Genomic DNA, 22864 nt, shown 5'->3' on the forward strand with positions numbered 1-22864 from the left:
TGAGTTAGTTTAATTGGTTGTCTTGTGCTGCTCTTTGATGGTCAAGCGACCTGACCAAGTTCTACCCGGCCTCTCGCCCAATGATTGCGAGTACTGACAATGGCTAGTTCTTTTCTGACTAATTGTTGTGTTCTTGGGAGTACTTCTGGTAGGTCAGCCAGTGCTGGGAAGTTTATTCACTTTCTTTTTTTTTTCCTCCATTGGTGAACAACAGCGCTCATTTGCTTCTATCTGGGATCTTATTTTTTCAGTATCAATACGTCTCATGAGCAAAACTGAATCAAACTCGATTTTTTTTCTTTAAACTGATAACAGCAAAAATGTTTGCATCCATCAGTTGTTCCACCTCCTCTAGAACAGATATATCTGAACCGCACATGTCTGGATTTAACAGACTGCAGCACTGGTAGGCCTGTCGCGATAAACGATAAATCAATTAATCGCACGATAAATTAAAACTATCGACCTCATTTCAATTATCGGCTATATCGTTTCTTCCTGCCTTTTTCTCTTACTGTTGATGACACTGAATGAAAAAAGCCTCAACTCCGGTGCTCTCCACTGACCCTCCTTCCTTATTTCCTTAGTGTAATGCCCAGCGCGCTGCACCATCTGATGTCGCGGATTGTCAAAACCTGAGAGACATTAGCCGACAGAAATCCTAGCTAAAACGGTTCGATCGAACCGTGTTGTGTCCAACAATGGACACAAAATAATAAGTCCAGTTCACTAATATTGAAACCAGGCATTAATCAATTACTTACTACAATCTTCCTGCAATGCATGCGGCTAGTGTCAGTCTGACTGAATGAAAATCATTATAAACTATTTATGTCACGTTAACGAAGAACAGCGGAAAAGTTTTTTCTGGTAGAAATTTCGCTCCAACTCCTCCCCTAGTTATTTATATTTTCTTTGCATGAAATGTTGAATAAACATTCATGTTGTTTCCGATGTCTGCTGGACTTCGGGTTGCATCGTGTCAGCTGTTCGGGATTCCCTCCGTGTTTCCCCTCAGAAAGCAGGAGGAGAATCCGCGCTTTCTGATTGGCTACCGGTCACATTCAACAGGCTGCGTCACTCTCCCAGTCTGGATAAATCCTTGATCGGAGCGGCCACAACGATCTACCGTAACACACAAGGGACAATCTGAGAACGAAGAACGTTCTCAGATTGTCGTTCTGGGTAGAAAATCCTGTAGTTTGAACTATTGCATCATTCAGTCGGATTCTTCTCTATTTAAATCTATTATTACTGAAGCCCAATATACTATACAGACTTCATAATCTGCACTCTTTTGGTGAATGCAGTGTTTATTTCCACTTTGGCTTCATGTTGTTTAGTTTTTATTCAAGTACATTTATTGTTAATGGAGACTAAGAATCTATTTTAGTTTTGGTTGTTTTATTTATTTTGTGTATCAGTGCCAGTGTCAAGTGTCTTTTGAAAGTAAAGTGTATCTATCTTTGGCAGGAAATCACATGCATTATTATGTAATTTCCATTAAATCAATGTAAAAAGGTCTTCAAACAATATTATCTTTTATCGCAATAATTTTTGAGACAATTTATCGCCCAGCAAAATCTGTTATCGTGACAGGCCTATGCAGCAGTGTCGCTACAGGAACATTGACGGTCAATGTGTGGGAAGTGAAATGCTTTAACACATTTGTTAGCCGCCATTTCAAATGTGAACAAACACATCATTCAACATATTTCTCAGTCAGCTCATTTTACTATAGAATAAAATGATTCCAATGTTAACACCACATGAGGAGGTAGTTACATGACAAACGGAGGTGGGATTTACAGTTGATATTGTGAGCAGTTTTTCACAAAAGTGACAGGTTCCCTTCAGTGGTACTACATGTTTTATACCGTTTGAAAACCACATTAAATGTACAATAAATATTTAGTATCAAAAACAACATCCCTCTTTCAGTAGCTCCAATTTTTCTGAATATTACAACAAAGACCAACGCTTGAAAAAATACTATAGTTCGATACAAATCCATGCTTAGAGCAGAAATCCATCTTAAACACATAGAAAACCTCCACAGAAACATCTTTTAGAGTCTTGTGTACATGAGCTCTGTGTCAGATTACACAAAGTGAGAAGGAATCATGGGATGAAAGTACCACTTTTTTAATTTGAGTTCACAAATGCTGTCATGTAAAACACTGAGCACAGTCAGAAAATCCTCATTTCACTGATATATAAAAACAACTGATCACCAAAGTTCTCAGCTTCACTGAAGCTGTTCGGTAAAACATTAGCTCTCATCAGGATGGGCTATACACCTACATACATTCTGAGTGATGACTTCAACATATTTTCATACAATTTTCTTTAAAGAAATGGTTAATGGGGTTTTCCAGAACCTTTAGGCATCCAAAGTTGATCAAGAAACCGGTCATGTGTACTATACTCCCTTGGGGTTTTTTAATTTGAACTTCTTTAAACAGTTGCAGGCGGTTTTTCTAATAAAGCCCAGTTATTGAATTATTTTTTATTCATTTTCTGTTGATTTAAAATTAACTAGATGGGTTCCTTGTGAATAGATCTGTTTGGGTTGTTCATTATGCTGGAGGAATGTCTATTCTGTAAAAAATATGGTCTTATAGCAGCAGAGAACATAGTGACCTGGGAGTATTGATTATTTTATGCTGTAGATTTAGAATTGATCACCTAGTCAATTCTAAATCTATAGCATGTAGAAAGTGTGTGTGGTTGTGTGTTTCTGTGTTTCCCTGTGGAAAGGAAAAGAAGGAAAAACTGCTTTAAAATTACTGATACTTAATGATATTTGTCGATCAATTTAGTTAAAAAGGAAAACTACTACTAAGCCCAGAGGGCTCTGTAGTTTGAGTCATGGTGCTGAGGGTCTGTGAATTAAAAAGGAAGTTGTAATACCTAATAGTATACATCATTGATAAAAGCTCTTTAGTGCTCAGAGGAGCTGGGCCTCATGTACAAAGGCTTGCTTGAATTTCCAACTGAAACACAGCGTACACTTCTATCCAGATAAATGAAACCAGAGACATGTTTCCTCTCTACACCCCAATCAATGTGGAATTAAGAACATGAAGGGGAGTACAAGACCCCTATCTGGACAAGTCCCCATTTATATTAATAGGTAGACTAAATGAAGCCTGAAAATATGCACAACATAAAATTATGTATTCACAAGAGGGAGAACTCAGATTGTGGGATTTCAACCTATTTATATACGTGAGTATACACATTCCATCTGAAAACACGCAACTCGAGCTTAGCCAGGAAAAAACAATTGTCACTCAGTTTTACTCCTTATGATAAAAGATGCAGTAAAGGCAAGATGACAGTCACACATCAGTTAGTGTGCATCAAGCCTTAGCACTTCTATGTTGGGATCTGGAGGGAGAGGCAAGTGAATTTACCCACCAAGACTCCAAATAAAGCTGTTCATCAGAATGAATGAATCACTTCAAACCACTGCAGCACAATGTAGATGAAAAGCATTTGTGCCTCAGACTGGTATTGTGGATACATTTTTTGTGTGTAGGATGTGTGATACAGAAAGAAGGTCCTAGATCAAGTTAAAAGTTTGCAATTTTTCCCTGTTTACATGGCTTGTCTTGGGGTACTATGGCTTCCAAAATTGTCCAAAGTTCCATGAACATTAGGTAAGGTGTTTTATCTAAATTATCCTTACAGACAAAATAGTGTGTGGTTGTGTGTTTCTGTGTTGCCCTGTGATGGACTGACAACCTGTCCAGGATATACCCTGTCTTTCACCCAATGACCGGTGGAGACAGTCACCAGCGCCATCTGGGTTTACACAGACAAGCGGGTGTTTTGAGACAAAATGGATGGATTGTGTCTGATATTTTTGCAGCATAATCTCTAGGTCTCAACAGCATGAGTGACCCCATCTCTTAAAACCGCAGAAGGGTTAGTGCTGGGCCTGCTCTGGGACCTATAGCCTGATGTTATGGTGAAGATCTGAGTAAAACTACAAAACAGTTGTAAAAGTCGTGGGATTCATCCTGTAACTGGTGGGTTGCAAGTTTGTACCCCTGCTCCATCTGTCTTATTCATTGTGTTCTTGGGCAACACACTTCACTTATCTTGCCTGCTGGTGGTGTCAGGGGGCCAATGATATCATGGTATCAGCCTCAGGGCAGCAGTGGCTGATACCATCAGACATCTGGGACAATGCAGATTTAGAGGATTGATGAGAGATATCTGTATAAAAGATAAGGCCCTGAATAGAGATGCTCTTAAAGTGGTGTAAAATGCATTACTGTGTTCACCATAGTGTCATTTCCCTGTGACCCTTTGCAGACTAGATAATGCAACCTGAATTAAACTGTGAGTTAAACTGCTGTCTGTTTCCATAGTTTAAACTTTAACATTCACTTGCTGTTTTAACTGTGGGATGTTCCAGCAACTACTTGTAATACTTCTGCTCTCTCTACCTTGTTCTAAACATGCAAGTGTATTGCAAATCAAGCCATTTGCACATCTGTCACTGGTCTGCATGTGGACAAGATTATATTCCTTCTGGAATTTCAGTTGAGTTCAGGTCAGTTTGTACTTGTATCCCAAGGGGATTTAACTTGAATATTAAATTGTTTTGGTCAGTGAGTGTATTTTATCAGTGACATTAACAGAATAGCAAAACAATGTTATTTCTGTGTTCAAGGACAAACCTGAAATATATCCACCCAGATTGACTTAACCAATAAAAAAACACTCTGGATACAGTGAGGATAGCTGTTCTCTTCAGTACACATGGTGGTACTTAAACAGTCATCTCAGTTCCTTATTTAGTCTTTGTCTTGGCCTTCTGTCAGTCAGCACTTCTCCAGTGTTTATTTCAGTAGGATGTGATAGAATGTGCTAAGTGCAATCTTTGAAAAGTCCTCATCAGTAGTCATACAGTAATAGTATACAAAACCTTTCACATATTTAGTTCCTTTAAAAAAAGTGCTGGTAGAGTGTCGGACATGGAGATCGGGGGTGTTGTCCGGCGGTGCTTGCTGACAGTACCGGTGGCTGGGGGTACGTTTCACGTTCAAGCTGATTCAAAGAGACAAAACATCCTGTGAGCTGCTTGACCCAGTTTTATTCCTAAAGTGCAGTGATGGGCACACTGCCACTAACAGCCGAGCTCATTTTTAACATTGCACCTATGGCAACTAAGTTGATTAAAAAGAAAAAAGTCTGTCATATCCTTAAAGTGTATTTTTGTACAACAATCCCAAAACAAATACTAATGTTTTTGGAATAAACACCCTATGTGTATTCTATACATAAGATGCAGTAAACAAAGAGTTTAAAATCTTCAGAGGTTCTGTGTGCTTTTTGACCAAAGCCATACAGAGCTTAATTAGGCAGAATCAGCAACAAAGTTAGCAGTACTGAACAACTATAAAACTGGAACTATGGGTGGAAAGTCTGTTCCAAAGAAAAAACATTCAGAAGCTCAAACTGTACAGAACCCCCGAGGGGACATGAGGAATTTTTTCCTTTTGCGTTCCCTCGCAAAACCTTTACGTTCTCTCGCAATACTGCACTGATCAGTTATGCAGCATTATAGAATACTGAAAGCCTTTCTTATGGCCGCTGAACTTTCTGCTTTAATAAAAGGTTACGTGAGGTTTTTCCATGAATGTTAAAATCTCTTTGTGAATTTTCTGAAATTTTATATATTTTTCTTTAGGATAGAAAGGCACCAAAACCCTGTGATATAAATAGAAACATTCCATAAGTAGTAAATAAATAAAGGCACATCCTAATTTGGACTATTTCTGAGTTATTATTGCGGTATAATCAGTCATCTGACAGTTTGATTGTGTGTTTTTTGTGCTGGTTGTCTAAATAGTTTAAAGTGCTGCTTTCAGTGCCATTCCATCTTAAAAACATGCAGTAAATAAATCTATTTTCAATCAATGTTTTGCACTAAAGAGTTAATAAGAATAAAACATTTTCACTGAAGCTCCATAAGAGCCATCTGAATGAAATAAGTAATTATTGATATGACAGCAGCACACGGCTTTGACATGGTGGTGGGTGTGTCGATGTGACATCACCAAGTATGAACTGAAGGTTACTGGCTTTGTGTGTGAGGAAGCGGTGAGCGGGGAGGTCAGTCCTTGCAAAGTTTGGAGCATGATGATCAAAATGGCACAAATCGATAATTGTGACAGAATAAAGAAATGGATTGCAGTTGATTGATATACATGAGATTTCCCGAGTTCACTTTACCATCATTACCAACAAGTTTGTCTTGTTTTATGATAATAAAACGTGTTTATTATTATTAAGTCTTTGGTGGAAAAAACAGATTGAAAGTTTTATTAACTGCACGTTTATGCTTGTTAAGGTTGAGATGGAGCTGAACATGAAAACGGCCCTTTCAACCATTCAGACTACGAACACAACAGACACAATCAAAATTACGCCGCGATTCTATCCTAAATAAGTTATAAAACTTGAGATGTTTCACAAAGAGATTTTAACATTCATGGTAAAACCTCACATAACCTTTTATTAAAGCAGAAAGTACGGCGGCCACCGGAAGAAAGGCTTACAGTATTCAATTATTGTGCATATCTGATCAGTGCAGTATTACGAGGGAACGCAAACGAAGAAAATTCCCCAGGTCCCCTAGGGGGCGCCGTAAAACTGCACAGGTCGGTTTGGAATAATTTTATTATTTTATGTTGGAGCGCAAAGTTGTGGATTTCATTTTGGTTGTAGTTAGCACTCTAGAATTAGCGTTTACTAAATAGCATATTGATATACTGAAGCTCTTTAGCGTTCGTATAAGTAACGTTATGATTAGTGCTTTACAGTTAGGTGAGCTAACTTTTAAGTCAGCTGTGCCCATCACTGCTGAAGTTAAATTTCAGCAAATGTAAAGATTACCTGTTAGAGAAGAGTTCCGCCAGCATTAGGTAAAGAAGCTAGAAGAGAACAAAAGAGCTGGTTAACAATGTAATAAGATATTTTCACCACCATCACTCCTGTGTGCAACTATTAGTATACAGATACTAAAGAACAGGAGAAAATTAGATTTAAGTCTAACTTTGGTCACAGAGAGCATTCAGGGTGGGCTGTGGAACAATGGGCCACAGACAAGCTGAGAACTCTTCAAGTCATATGACTCCAAGACTTTTCAGTGCAAGCCACCCAAATTGCGGCTCAGAGGGAGCAGAGCAGCACACATTTATTTCTGAACTCAACTCATAAAGGTCACCCATGGCTGTCACTGTATGATCCTTGTTATTCAGCAACATCACCACAACAGGCCTCCATTTTTTCATATCTAACAAATGTTAGCATAGTTTAACAAAGATTAGCAAATCGGCTTATTTTTGTCAAAGTATTGCAAAATATATATACATTTTTTTACTTTAAAACAACACTTAACATTTTTTACTGTCATCTGACCATAAATTTAACACATTGTATTTATACAAATTGTGTTGCATTTATTTTTTGTTGAATACTAACGGCTCAGTATACAACTTAGTTTTTAGCCTAGCGTTAAAAATTATAATCAATTATGTCAAAAAGCAGCAAAAAAGAAATGCTGCTTTTCAGCTGAAAACTGATAACAGGAAGTCAAAACTTTACAGGAGCTCAGAAATCGGCCACCAAACCACAGAGCCTGGTGCCTCTCTACCGTGCAGGTGGATGAACACCCGAGGAGATCAGGGTTCCCGATTGCGGTCATGTATGACACAACACTAAAACAGAGGTTATATACAGATTGGTGCTTAGCAAACTATCATACTCATCAAAACCACCAGCTACAAATACACATAGGCCTGTCACGATAAACAATAAATCAATTAATCACACAATAAATAAAAATTATTGACCTCATTTTAATTTATCGGCTTTATCGTTTCTTCCTGCTGTTGGAAATATTAATTTAATTGTGCCAGTTTTAATGATGTTTAAACTTTAGTGCATGTTAAAATATTAAAGTGATTGTGATTGTTTGAGTAGGCCTCAATTTAGGTTAGATTTAAACTCAGTTTAATCAACATATAACTTAATCAGTAGAACATTTTTCTTAAATATAATGAGCACAATTTGATTAAAATTAGTCTAATCAGTAATTTTTTACATTAGATCATATAAGTCATGTATTCCTCTGAAAAATGTTTTGGTTCATTATAAATCAAAGAAGTTGAAAACTAATCAGAAAATATTGAATGTAGCAGATGTTTTGGTATTGAAACTGCTCATGTCTGTTTTATAGGCGTTTGAAGATATTATATGAAACATGATCATTTTTGTAATCAAAATCTGCTGTTTGATGTCCTGGGTCAGAGGAGAGGTCAGGAGAGCTCTGTGTGGTTCAGGAAACAGTTTGAGGCAGTTTGAAATAAGAAACACAGAAAGCTGATAAAACTTTGGTCCCACTTTCTTGAGTAAAATGTTTCTGTATGAAATGAACACATGTATTGTTTGTACACAGGGAAAGTACAGAGAGAGGACATCTAAGAAAGCGATGAACTCATCCCTTGCCCTTGATAACACCTGCATGGTCTGTAGCGTGCAAAACAGCAACACATCATTATGGGCTGTTTGAGACCACCGCTAAACGGTACGTTAGAATGCATAAGACAGTAAAGAACGCACCTTGATATAAAAGTAATTGCTAAAACAGCTAGCCAGATAACTGCCACACACAGCGCTTTCCAAAGACGCGTCTTCGTATTTTGCATTTTTTCTCAGGTAATTAATGTTTCCTTTCTGGCATTGGTTTCTGATGACCATGTTGAGCTGTAGGTGTGATTTTATGCATTTGATTGTTTGAATAAATGCTGGTTGATAGTGAAGTTGAACGTGGACATTGTAAGATTGTTGTAAGGGGAAAATCGGGGCAAAATCTTGTGGAGTGTGAACTGGGCTTAAGGGAGGCAACTTCTCTATCTAACTCTAGAGGTTATTGAAGGGCAATATAGTATACAGACTTTGTATTCTGTACTCTTTTGATTGAATGTAGTTTCAATTTCCACTTTGGTTTTACGTTATGCTTAGTTTTCAAGTAATTTTTTTGTTAATGGAGACTGAGAGTTCATTTTTATTTTGGTTTTTGGTTATTCTTTTCACCTGTTTCAGTCTTAAACGTTCTTTTGAAAATAGAGTATTTATTTTTGGCAAGATGTGATTGCATTATTACCATTACATTGGTTTAAAATGGTTTTCAAACAATATTATCGTTTATCAGAATAAATTTTGAGACAATCGTTCAGCAAAATTTGTTATCGTGACAGGCCTAAACACATACATTCTGTGCGTGCCTGTCTCATGAGTAGTAAGCCGATGATTTCTTGCAAGAGTACGGTGGGGGTCGATGCATGGACAGAGGGGGGGGCACCCTGATGAAGCATGAAGGAGGAAGAATGATGGATGAGTTTTGGCATTGCATTCCAAAGATACAATAAACCTTCACTCTTTATTTCCTCACACTAAGGGACAAACAGCTATAATATCTTTTTAAGAGTAAAACTACTTTTTGTGGCTTATGTCTCTGTCTTTGTCCAAAGGTCTTTTTGCACTGCAGATCCCAACCTGGCCTCCTCCAGCCCAGTCTTATTGTACTCCAACCCTGGTCGTTTTGCATTAAACAGAGGAACAAGAGGGCGGGGGCCGGCATGTCAATCAAATTCTTCCTAAAGCTGCTGAAGCAATCTCCACAGAGCCTGAGGAACAGTTTCGTTCTTGGTTGTTCCACCCAGCTGCTTCTGTACGTCCCTGGTCAGTGAGGAAGCTGAGGGAAACATTTGCCTCAAATATTTATCCAAATAACATTGTGTTATTAATCTTTTGCTAAGAGATGACCATGAAGTGCCACAAAGTAAACATCTGATTTTTAATTTTGCAAAATTTACCAAGTATAAATTTCTTGTGTGTAAGCAGATAACCAGTATTTCAAAAGATCTTATGTTTTAGATAATAATTAATTTGGTGTTTCGAGATGAGCGTTTTGTTTCTGGTAACGAACTGCCATGAAGTATAAATCAGATTTGTACTACTGTGTTGAATTTGTTTTATAATATATTAACCACTAATGACAACAAAAAAAAAAACACTTCCACTTTTCTGAAAAATTCACCAACTGCACAATTCTTGTTAAGTAGGATAAGATAAGTAGTATTTCAAAAGAACATAAGTAATACTATGTTTTTTAAGAAAAATAATATTTATTGTTAATGTGTGGCTAAGAGATGAACGTGTATTTTGGTAATCAAGTGCCACGAACTAAACATCTAAATAAAAATCAGACTGCATTGACATTAGCACAAACATTGCTAATATAGATACAGTCTACATTACCAGAAGCCTTTTTCCTAAAATAAGCTTTTTAGCTATTTTGTTTATTTATTAGCTATGTTTAGCACATTGAAAGGAGAAAGTCGATGTAAGACAACAAGCTAATTATACTCCACACACCACTGGGAGCATTTAGGCTAATTTTGGCTTATACACTAATTTTAATATACTGAATGGAGTAAGTCCATGTTACTCAACATACTTGTGACTTTCAACATGCTATTGAGTACATTGTAGTTTACTTTAGTATCGATGCAGAACGCTGGGTTCCAACCGACTATCACGGTTTGGCAGATCTTGTTTAAATTTCTTCAGAAATGTTCTGGTTTAATTTCATTATTCATCTGCAGTTAGTGGGACCACAGACAGTGGATGTTTTTTAAATTTCTTTTTCACTGTGGGAAAAAATTGCACATATTTATCTGCTTGATGTGTGATGGGTTTCACTTGTAGATATTATTTTAAGCAAAAGAAAATATGTGCAATTAAATATGTCATTATCAATTAAAAACTTAACGGGAAGAATAGATTATGATGGGGAATTTTTTGATGTCACAACAACAAACATTGATAAAATCTAAACACTAAATAAACTCCTCTGACCCAAGGACCTGGAAGACGACTTGTCTACGTTCACTCCGCAGCCAATGCACCCATCAACTGCTGACTCCAAACACCCCCGTCTGGCCGACCCAATTAGAGCCACATCTCTGTGGGCGGGACTGGGCTGAAAGTATAAACGCAAAAACACTGGGCTAGGCTATGAAGCCAGACAGGTTCGGGTCGGCCCGGTTCTGGCTGTGCAGTGCAAAACAGGCTCAAGAGAACACAGCTATTCCAACCATATGACCCAAACCCACTATTGTATTTCTACTCTGGACCTAGTGTTGACATATGGACTGGAGTGTGAACAAATAACTGTATTTCCTCATAACTCTGATCTGTCTTATCATTTTTGATAACCTTAAAAACAATATGACCTCTGTTTAGTCCCTCTTGGCAATCAGATCTGTGCTTACATCAAACACAGAGTCGAGGTACCTATAGGAGCCCACAATCTCATGTATGACTTTGTCTCTTAAAATTCTTACTTTCAATGTCATAATTATAAGATTCCAAATCAAAATTATGGCCAGGAATCTCATAATTGATTTTGAAAGTTTAAATTATTACTTTGTATCACCTAATTATGAACTTGACTTCCATGTCATATGCATCACTACTGAATTATGAATGACACCCATGAGCATAAGTAGTACATGTAAATTTTCTGAGATTGTCTGAGATTGTTAGGAATGATCATGAGAGCTCATGAGAACTAAGAGTAGACAAAAGGTCGATGGTGTCTCACCAGCTCGCCCTCACTGCCTCGATATCACTCACTAAGTTCTGGGCCAAGCAAATCCCAAAAATCTGTTAAGAAAAGAAAACCAGACATATTTCATAAAGGGAGAAATACTTTAGTTTCACTCTTTCTTTAATAATAAAACAGGACTAGAACTGACCTGCAATAATGCCACTCCAATGAAGATCCCAGCCACCAAGGTGAGGTTATCCTGGAGCCACCTCTCAAACTGAGGAACGCAGCCTTTCACATTGATGTAGTCCTTCTGCTCCGAGTCCTGTATGGGCACATTGCAAATCATGTGGGTTTACACAGTCACAGTATCTGTTAGTCACTCATCAATGTTAAGAAGACCTTAAACATTCCACTGAGGACAAGGGTTACAGTCTGAACTTTAGCCGAACTAGCTAACTTACTGGTTTTGCTCTGATGTCATAGCCACACTGAGTGTTTATCACATCCTCCTAGAGACAAAAAGAAATTATCTCTAAAAGATTTGAAAGCCATCATACAGGAACCATGTGAATTGAATCTAAGTCATTTGTGGTGCAATATATTCTGTACTGTGACATCAAGAGAAAGAGGCTAACGGTACCGCAGGGTCCTTGGTGCAGCAGGAGAAGGGAACCCCACATTTTTCCCGACTGGGATTTCCATCAGTGCAATTAAAGTAAATGTTCAGGTTCCAGTCGTCCGCTCCGAATGCGCCACAGCACTCCCACTGCAGTCAGACAGAGAAGAGAAACACTTCAGGGACTCCTGACATACTGTCAGGTCCTATATCCTTTACTGGCATCTATGTGGGTTTAAGTCTTCCTTGAGTCATAGAGTGTTTTCTGTAATGGAATTCCAGAATCAGTAAGTAAAAACAATCCACTCCATCTAAAACAGTAGCTAGGAATGATGGTACTGGCACAATTTGATCTCCAGCTTCTTTAGACCTCACAAAAATTCTGCTGACTGAACATAAAAACGTGGTAATACAATAAGTGTTACTTAAATCTGCAGTAATGACCTGATAATTACACCACTTAATCTCATGCTACATTATGCTGGCCCTCTATCTGCACTCTTGAAAAATTTCCCCAATTCTTTGCTGAGATGAAATAAAGGACCTTACCTTCCTTCTGGTATTCAGGCAAAAATGTTTTGACTAACTGGCACAAGCTAGAGTGAGACTTGACAATGGAGAGGGGGATTATGGATGCAAACTGATGGACATTGGTCAGGGCTGACCAAGATGAAAATCATCCATTGCCAATGACTACCTGATTCCTCTGGTTAGTTGTATTACAGTGCAGTTAGAATCAAAAACACAGTAAATGAATAGTTTGGCTTCAGGTCCATATAGATTTTTAAAACTCTTTATGCATCATTCCTGTTAATCTGCGATGCAGAGACTGCTGGACGATTTGAAGAAAGGAGACTAAAGCAGATGTATGCCACAGCCATGCCTCATCACATTTACTAGGTATCCCGTGACTCACATATTCCTGAGTGAAATCGATGAGGTTCTGTAGGTCGATGTCGTCCCTATATGCCCGAATGTTGTTGTTGATGAAGAGGTTGAGTTGGTCCTTAATCCAGTCCTTAAAAACAAAGGCCAGAACTCCTGTTGTCAACTCCAGGAAAAAGATGATTCCCAGAAACACAGAGAACTAGAACAGGAGAAGAATCATGAATAGAAGTAAAGTCAGAAACAGGAAGCAACCTTTTTTCAGTGTTTATTCATAGTGCTTGCAGAGTAGAACATACAAACTTAAGCAAAAATGTATTTTCCCGAAGAGCTCCAATGCAGCCGGCAAAGCCCAGAATGAACATAACCCCTCCAACCACCATGAAGAGCCACACAGGGTCAAGGCCCCCCAGGTCGGTGATGGACGAGATGTTGGATAGGACCCCCTGGAGAGGACAGGACAACACACAAGATTTGAGTGTTTGGCAAATAGTCAAAGTGACAAGAAATAGCCAGGAATGACGGTACTGGCACATAGAGAAAGCACCACTCTAAAATTATTTTGTTTGCAGTTTCAATTAAAAAAATAATAGTGTGCTCACCTTCTCACTCCATGCCCACAGTCCAATCCCTACTAAGGCCATGCCCAGCAGCTGCAAAACACCAGTCACATCTTATTACTGGGAGAGTGTACAGATGCATAAAGACACAATGTTGTTCTGGAAAAATACTGATCCATTTGTCTTTCTTTCCTTTCCCTCAGTCCGTACTAGATGGCATTTCTTTAACATTATCAGCAGTGAATGGTATTCACACTCCCTAAACCTTTTTGCACTTTATCACAATTTAGTCAGTTGTGATAAAGTGACTAAATTGAAACAGACCAACAGTAGCATCTGTGAACATCTCTTTTTAGTCTTGCTACAAAGTCTCAGCTGATTTAAGGTCTGAATTTTGACAAGACAATCATAACTCTATGCTATGAATATGATGCAATGAAAGTCATTTTATTGCATCTCCGGTTGGATGTTCAGGGTTGTTACCCTACTGGAAGGTCCAACACTGTGGACCAGCTAACCTCTACCTGCTCACACCACTCACACCATATGACCATATCATCTCTTTTCTCTGGCATGTGACTGACTGTGTAAGAGATGCTAAATATTTCTAAGAAATCCCAATGTTGTGTTGTATTCTATTTGCTACTTTATGATTTATGATTGTGACTTCAATCAACTTTTGCTGTTTTTAAATGTGCTACATGAGTAAATGAGTAAATGCATGCTCCCTCAGGTCAGTTTCACTTTCATGAATCCAGACTTGAACAACTGACAGATGAGGATGATATTGAACATTTTCTGACATTTGAATGCATGGCTCTAGTTTGCTAGTGGACAAAAGCAGATTGGGTTTTTCATCTGATTCCACTACTCACAGGCAAAGCAAGAGATCATATGGACATGGATGATTCTCTGGAGTATGATAAAGTTAAAGAAGCCGTTCTTCAAAAATACAACATCAATCCTGAGATGTACATATTGCGTATGTGATCACTGGAAGTGAAACATGGTGAGAATCCAAAAGAACTGTATGCAAAATTGAAAGAGTGTACAGAAAGTTTTTATTTTTGTACACTTTCTGTAGCCTGAGTTTTTCATCTGTTGTGCATAAGGTCAGTGAAATAATAACTTTAGAACAAAGTTCTAAAGTTATTAGACTTTACTCAGGAGAATGCTGTCTCCTGAGTTGCAGGTATGGATTAAAGAACATAACCCAAAGTCGGCTGCAGAAGCTGCACAGTTGGCCTACGTGTTTGTGGCCGCACAGAGAAAAGGACAGCCAGGGAGTCAAACAGCATGGAAAATGAGGGAGGTTTCAAAACTTGTTCTCCACTACCAAAAGCCAGGGGTGAGTAAACCTCTAAAGATCCAGTCATTGAATGTGCCATCAAGAGCCCAGCAAAGACAGAGATTTGTGATCTGTGTGGGATGGAGGGACACAAAAAGCCAATGTGCCCAAAGAACTCTACAAAGATGACACAAATGTGCCCAGATAAACCATGGACTCTAAAGTGGCGTTTGTTTTAAGACTGACCTCAACTGAAGTTGAAGGTAAACAGTTAAAGGCTCTCATTGATTCAGAAGAATTGAAACTCTGGTGCAGAGACTTTGTTTCAGTAAAGAAAGTTAATGTGGAAACAGTAATTGTCTGCAACATTTATGGAGATGAGTTGTCATATCCAACAGCAGACCTGTATATTTAAGTACAAGGCCAACTTTATTTTCTAAATATTGATGTGGCTGAGAATCTGCCATTTCCAGCAGTGCTAGGTGAAGATCTGCCTGTGTTAGGGTGACTTGTTGAACTCCAGCAATATGTCCAACATTGCATTAACCAGATCTCAAGCTAGAAAGAGAGGAGTTTCTGCAACCATTCTGCGCCTTGTCTTTTTATGATGCGGACCTGGAGACCACACCAGAAGTCTTCCAAGTCCCGCAGGCAGCGACAGCAAGAGAAATTTCGACACTGCTGAGAAATCATCTTCTATCTCTGAGCCTGAGTTACCTTTGGGGTTTAAAATTCCCTGCTAACATCATATAAATGCAACACAGTGATCCAGCTCTAACATCTTTATTGCAGAAAGCAGAGAGAAACCAACATGCTGAACAAGGTTTAAACAGCCTGGATTAGGTTTTGCTGAAAGATGTCATCTTGTATTATCCTGTAACCACCAAAAGCATTGCAGTTGGTGATTCTTAGACCAGTCCAGAAGATGGTGTTGTTCTAGGGGCATTCCATTTCATGGGCTGGCCATCTTGGAAAGCACAAGACAATTGCCTGCATCAGAAAATATTTTCACTGGCCTGTAATTTGATCTGATATGACTCTGTTCTGCAAAAGCTGCCCTCATTACCAAAAGTCATCTTTAAAAATCCCTTCCAGAGCTCTTCTTCAGTCTTTGCTAATCATCAACACCCTGTTTGAACGGCTGGGAATAGTCATTGTAAGTCCTCTAGAAAAACATAAATCTGGCAATGTGATCCTGGATTATGCCACAAAATATCCAGAGAGCTTTCCTTTAAAATCAATAAAAGCTAAAGCAGTTGCCTTCTGTATCATCGAGCTCTTCTCATGGGTTGAGTTTCTTACTGAAAATCTCACTGACTGTGGAACCAACTTTCTGTCCACTTTGTTGAAGCAGGTGTACCAACTCCTTGGGTACACCTGAAGACAACTCCGTATCATCCTCAGACAGATGACCTGTCTCGACTGGAAAGGATGACAGCATTGGCCCAAGCTCACAAGGAAGAAGCATAGAAACATCAGAAAGCCTGGTATGACCAGTTAGCTCGCCAGAGGTCTTTCAGTCTGGCCAGAAAGTGTTGGTGTTTCTTCCAAGAGCTGACAGGAAGCTGTTAGCAAATGGCAAGGCCCGTATGAAATCCACAGCCAACTGGACCAAACAACTTACAAGATTGCCATTCCAGATCAGCCCCGCTCCACCAGAGTATTCCATGTCAACCTGCTTAAAGAATGGTCGGAGAGACCAAAAGCAGATGTTTTTCTTATTCAGGAGGTTTCAGAGGAGGAGGAAGATGAAAACCAGTACCTGCCAAAACCCTCACCTCAGTTTCTGGATCTGGACCACCTCTCTGAAGAAAAGCAGGCTCAGGTGAGAAATCTCTGTAACTCAAACATGTTCCAAAGAAGTCCTGGTAAAAACAGACATTGTCCGACACATGACATTGTATTTAAAAATGGAGCTTCTGTGAGAAGACTGAGCTACAGAATACCTGAGCGTCTGTTGGTTTCACTGAAAGAGGAAGTCAATCTGATGTCACTTGGAATCACTGAACCATCAAGGAGTGAGTGGTGCCACCCAGTGGTCCTGGTCCCAAAGAAGGACAGCAGTATACATTTCTGCATTGACTTCAGGTATCTGAATGCAATAACACAATTGAATTTATATTCATCTCCCCGCATTGATGACATGATTGAGCGGCTTGGGAAGGCCAGATACTTAACAACCATAGATCTCTGCAAGGGTTAATGGCAGGTACCCCTGACGGAAAGTTCAAAAGAACTGACTACTTTCCGGACAACATGAGGCCTTTTCCACTTCAAAGTCATGCCACTTGGGTTGCATGGTGCCCCGGCAACATTCTAGAGATTGATGGATCAGGTAGTGTCTGACATGTCAAATTGCTGCAGCCTACCTTGATGACATAGTAATTTCCAGTTTTACCAAGGCAAGACCACCTGAAACATCTGGAGAAGGAGTTGGAGCACCTCCAATCTGTGGGGTTGACTATTAATCCAGCCAAGTTTGCAATTGCCAAGCCTGAAACTGAGTACCTTGGGTTTGTGATAGAAAATGGAGTGATAAAGCCTCAAATAAATACAATTACAACTATAGAGTCCTGTCCTCTGCCTGAGACGAGAAAATGGTTAAGATCCTTTTTGGGTATGGCAGGATTCTGTCATCGTTTTGTCCATCATTTCTCAGCCAGGACTGCTCTATTAACAAACCTCACTGGTTCCCAAAGCCCCAACAAGGTAATCTGGACGGAGGAGGCCAAAACAGCTTTTCAGGACCTGCGGCAATCTCTCAGTAAGAGTCCAGTCTTGCACAGCCTGATTTTGAGAGACATTTTATTCTACAGACTGATGCCTCTGAAAGAGGTTTGGGAGCTGTTCTGTTACAAGGACCACCTGGAGAGCGCCATCCAGTGGCATTTATTAGCCTTAAGCTGTTTACAAGGGAAGTACAATACTCAACCATTGAAAAACAGGCGCTGGCCATCAAATGGGCTCTGGATTCCTTCCAGTACTACCTTCTTGAAAGAGAGTTCACCTTAGAAACTGACCATAAAGCTCTGCAATCGATAGAAACGATGAAAGATACAAATAGAAGGATCACACGCACTGGCAGTCATTTCAATTCACCATCCACCATATCCCCGGCCAGGACAACTGCATTGCAGAATGTCTCTCTCGCTGTCCCAGCATGTGTGATGGCTGTATGTACAGCCATACAAATGTGGCAACATTTAATCTCACTATACACAAGAGGTTAGTCATTCTCACCACACTTATATTTTGTTTCTTTAAGTCTAGGATTTCATTAGCAGAATAACTGTTTTTGTTTAGAATGTAACATAACACTGTATTCTGGAATAAGTGTGCACATTTTATTTTTCACTGTTGTGTTTTGCTTGATTTAACCTTTGTTGTTTTGAGTTACCTCAGTGTCAGCTGCTCCAGTCCTTCAGGTTAACAAGAGGTGGAGAAGGGGTGTAGCAAGCCTGAGACAGCAAATTGGTTCATACGACAACTCATCATCAAGAAGGGAGGAATGTGTGTATAGTTTTGTATGTAATTATAAGAGCTGGATTGTTATTTTGTTCTTGTATTGTATTTGTTCATTTGTCAAAAACATTGAAATATACTTATTTAAAAAAATTAAAAAAAGAAGGGAGGAATGGCATTTTCTTGTTAACTTCAGTTAGGTTTTTGTGCGTTCTTCCCAGTGTGCCTATGTGGCCTTATCAGTCAGTATTTAAGCTTCCCCTTTGTCTCATTTAGGTAGGTCTGTTTGTTTGAGTCAGTCTGAGTTGAATGGTATAACTTTGACCTCTTTTATGGGCCAAACTTTGTCATTTTTCATTATTTACCCAAGTTTTTGTTTTGGGTTAAATAAAAAACAATTCTTTTTCAATTTAAACCTGTGCCTGGCTCTCTTTTCACTGCTCGGTCCATCACAAGCCACCACTGCCCATAATAATTAATGGTTTCATAATATGTTTACTCTTCAGCCAGATGCTGCTTCTCTTACAGGTGTCATTTCTGATGATGGGGTTTGTGACACACTCTTCTCTTCATCACTGTCTGGCCTCTTTTGTTTCCACATAATGGTATCATCCCATATCATCCTGATAGAATACATGCATGTGTATGCAGCCTTTTGCAGTTACTCCTCGTTGTTTCTCTTTTTAAATATTTTTTTTATTATTTTATTTTACAACACTAATTCTTCTTTTGTACTTTACCAGAAGACAATGTTGACTAAGAAAGTCATTATCTTTTTCTTCGATGTCGAGATACTTTCTTTTACTCTGGAGACCGCAACAACTTGGCCACATGGTCAAAGGAGGTCACTGAGACACTACAGGGATGTTTTGAGGCCACTGACTGGCAGGCACTCTGTGAGCCGAATATGGAGGATATCAATGAGTTCACTTCATAACACATTATATTAACTTCTGAATTAACTCCATCATCCCTTCCGAGACTGTTTTTTGTTACCCAAATAACAAGCCCTGGGTAAAAAAAGGAGATCTAGACCATCCAGAAGAAGAGGGCTTTCAGAAATGGCAACAGGGATGACGTGAGAGTAATTCAGAGGTGCTTGAAGTTGAAGATCAGAAGAGCTAAGGAAGAGGAAGGGAATCTAGGAGGAGAGGAACCTCCAGCAGAAAAACACCAGCAAGGTCTGGATAGGGATGGGAACTATCATTGAGTTCAGATCAGCAGGCTGTGGAGTGGATGAGGGCAATGTTGATAGAGCCAATGAACTCAACCTGTTTTTCAACAGATTTGACACTGTGGCCCCTGCACCTCCTGCTCACATTCCCCTCAATACCACTGCTGCTGTCCAACAACTCTCCCCTCCCTCTCCTCAGAGACCTTCATCTCACCTTCTCATCTACTTCCCTCCTCTTATACTCAGTGACCAGCCCCCATCCCTCAGGCAGCCACCTCTATCTCTACAGGAAACATCTCTGCTGAAGATGTTAGAAGACAGTTGGTGAGACTCCAGCCTGGCAAGGCTGCAGGTGAGGCTTAACATTTAACATGTAATTAACTGTTTTATTGTTTCCTGTCACAGGTTAAGCTGTGTGTCAGTCTCCTGACTGTATGGCATGTTAACAGCTCAACTTCCAGGCAGCAGAAAGGACATGTCCTGGGAGACACACTGTTAATCCATCTCATTTGCTTTTTTGCCCCCCCTCTTCAAATCTGTGGCCATACCCAGAAACCTGGGTATGTAGACATTGGAAGTAGATTATGATTATGATTATGATGATGCTTTGAACTTCTTCCTCCTCTCTGTTCTGCATCCATGATTCTCCTTTTCATCTCCTCTGGGAATTGTGGTTATAGTTCAGGTGATGCTGGTCCCAGTTGTACTTTTTTTGTCCATGATTATGAATCATAATACCCATCCAAAAGTAAAATCCATCTACCCATTTTCTTTACAACCTTGTCCCTTATGGGGTCAGGATGGGCACTGATGCTTATCTCCAGCGAACGTTTCGGGCGAGATGCAGGGTGTACCCTGGACAGGTTGCCAGTCTGTTTCAGGGTACAGAGAGAACCAGGACAAACAACCATGCATGCACACGCACTCACACCCAGGAGAATTTAGAGAGACCATTTAAGCGGACAGTCATGTGTTTGGACTGTCTGAGGAAGCCAGAGTCTGAATATTTTCTGAGATCAAGGAATCTGCTCCTTAATGGGTACTAAAGATGTGTCACTTTAACCCTCCTCATTTTTATTCTGATGCTCAGTTTAAACTTCAGAAATTTATTTTTACATGAAGGGCACAATTTGTTGGCCAGGTGTACTTAATGCAGTAGGTTTTGAGAGCACATTCCAATTAAAAAGTTATTTTTAATATCTACAGTTACCAAAACCCCCACTTTAAACCCAACTGGCACAACATATTCCAGATTATTTTATCATCCAATGATGCCTCTGCTGAACTCCGGGAGGGGTGGGCTAAGCCCCCGGTGTTTCAGGATCCTTAGCAGCGCCCCTGGGCTATGCTGAAGGTCGCTGAGGAGCAGTGCGCAGCGGTGTGCGGGGTGAACATTGACAGTGCTGCGGGTTTATTCAGCTGTGTTCTCTGTCTCAGCGTTCAGCTATCATTATCACAAAAAGCCGATTAGCTGCGTGTGTGCAAGAACAGCTGCTTCTGTCCGGAAGCAGCACCCGAAGAAGGCCACAGCAATAACAAGGCAACGATATGAGTGGAAACTGAAATTAAAAAAGAGCCATAAAGTGAAGACGATCCGGGCTCCCTCCCTGATTTACACAATAACTCCCAACTCTCCTGCTGGAACAGAGGATAATAATGACAATGAATGGTTCTCACCCAGAAAAGGATGTTGAAGCCAAAAATGAAGTATTTGATGCAGCAACTGACTTCGTGGCCTTTGAAATGATTCCCCGACATGTTTGAGCATCATCTGCCTGTGGCTGCGAGGAGAAACACGGCCTGCTTCACAGGCTTTGTGCTGGGCGAGACGGAACAGGTTCAGCGCTCCGGAGATGCATTTCCCTTTGTCCGCTTCCAGTGTCTGCTCAGACCCGCGAAGGAGACATGGCAGACCGCAGAGTGGCAGCTCACCGACACCGAACCGAACAAAGACCTATCGAAACGAGTTAGTACCGAACGGTCAAAAAAATTCTAAGCGCTTTTCCGTTATTCGGGACTAAATTGCGCCTTCAGAGGGCGGTGACGATGCGGGGAAGCTGGTCAGTGATTGGTGGGGAACATGCAGACGTACATACAATACGAGCGTCGACCAATCACATTAGAGAAATGTTGAAGCACTTCCTGTGCTGATCAGAATCGTAGAAATAATAGGAAAACCATAACTATTTTCGATCTAGAAAATTAAATTGTAGCAGACAAATATTTTACTGATTGAATTTCCGGAAGTATAAATTATGCTAAGCTGATTTTCAAAGGTTTTCGGATCTAAAACCTATAACCCTGCCCTTTCCATTATTACATTATTACACATGTGGAGAGGGTCTCTCCATATGAGAAATTTCTGTGTACTCCTGGACCCCGCACCGCACACCTCCCACTAACGTGCCATGGAATTCTAGAGGGTCCTGCTGATGACCTAATGCTTTCATAAAGTTGTGTTATACGAGACAAATCTAAAGAAAAAACAAAAAAACTGAAGGATACCAATCAGTGGCGTATCTAGCCCAGTTTCTCAGCACCCCTGAATAGGATTGCCACCCATCCCGTAAAATACGGAGTGATCCCATGTTTGGCCGTTAAATGTGCGTCCCGTATTGAACCGATACATAACTGTCCGATAGACAAGCCTATAATAAACATCAACACTAAGTTTGACAATAATGGCCAAAATAACACGGGAAATATTAAGCTCAGCTACACTGTCGTGGCGGGAGCTGAAGGACCCCTGAACTCTTTTTTTTATTATTAGTTTTTATTTAAAAAATTTTTTTCATCTTCTAACAGTATGTAGTCCTTATTTTCTTGTACAAGCACTTTGAATTGTCTTTGGCTGAAAGGTGCTATAGCTATAAATAAAGTTGCCTTGCCTTGCCTTACGGACCGACGCTGAAAGTCACGGTTGCCTAGAGTCGGATACTACGCAGCCGCTGTGAGCTGCTATCAACCCGCGTCTTTTTAAAACGTCCTCTACCTGATTTCATGTCCGTAGAAGAAAAAACGCTTTCAAAAATACAGAGGTGAGTGAAAAGACGCGCATTTTAAGCTGAACAATTTCCGTGAGGATGGATACTGTGAACATCAATCTGTCCGTCGTGGCGTAGTTTGCTGTTGTGTAACAGACTGAATGGAACCGCAGAACCGAAAGAAGCAGAAATCAGCATCTCTTCGTCCTCAATCATCTCCTGAGGCTGATAGCAGTAATAATCATTGCTTCTTT

At 39.8% G+C, this 22864-nt stretch overlaps 1 protein-coding gene across 4 annotated transcripts; it reads right to left on the reverse strand.

Annotated features, from left to right (window-relative positions):
* Positions 1-2129: 2129 nt before the first annotated feature.
* On the reverse strand, positions 2130-21702 carry tspan5a (tetraspanin 5a). 4 transcript variants are annotated; one of them, XM_055056379.1, is made up of 12 exons: positions 21304-21391; positions 16937-17031; positions 16769-16855; positions 13745-13795; positions 13442-13588; positions 13174-13344; positions 12282-12407; positions 12103-12150; positions 11847-11963; positions 11693-11754; positions 6916-6953; positions 2130-5064 (listed from the first exon to the last, which is right to left on the reverse strand). In XM_055056379.1, the coding sequence occupies exons 4-11, from the start codon at positions 13784-13786 to the stop codon at positions 6941-6943; spliced, it is 726 nt and encodes a 241-aa protein (XP_054912354.1). In that variant the 5' UTR covers positions 13787-13795; positions 16769-16855; positions 16937-17031; positions 21304-21391; the 3' UTR covers positions 2130-5064; positions 6916-6940. The 4 variants fall into 4 exon arrangements, with proteins under 4 accessions (XP_054912354.1, XP_054912356.1, XP_054912355.1 ...); XM_055056381.1 differs by lacking the exons at positions 16769-16855; positions 16937-17031 and adding an exon at positions 9309-9386 and having other exon boundaries at positions 21304-21702; XM_055056380.1 differs by having other exon boundaries at positions 16769-17031.
* Positions 21703-22864: the final 1162 nt, after the last annotated feature.

The sequence above is a fragment of the Poeciliopsis prolifica genome, unplaced genomic scaffold (genome assembly GCF_027474105.1).
Source record: "Poeciliopsis prolifica strain line A6 unplaced genomic scaffold, Auburn_PproV2 SCAFFOLD045, whole genome shotgun sequence".
In the NCBI taxonomy this organism is placed as follows: Eukaryota; Metazoa; Chordata; class Actinopteri; order Cyprinodontiformes; family Poeciliidae; genus Poeciliopsis; species Poeciliopsis prolifica.

Coding starts and splice junctions, on each gene's coding strand:
- tspan5a (XM_055056381.1), bottom strand. CDS start 21,384: ATGTCGGGGAATCATTTCAAAGGCCACGAAGTCAGTTGCTGCATCAAA. Junction 13,589..13,744: donor TGTGGGCATGGAGTGAGAAG/GTGAGCACACTA, acceptor TGTCCTCTCCAG/GGGGTCCTATCCAACATCTC. Junction 9,387..11,692: donor GAGGCAGTGAGGGCGAGCTG/GTGAGACACCAT, acceptor ATGCTTCATCAG/GGTGCCCCCCCCTCTGTCCA.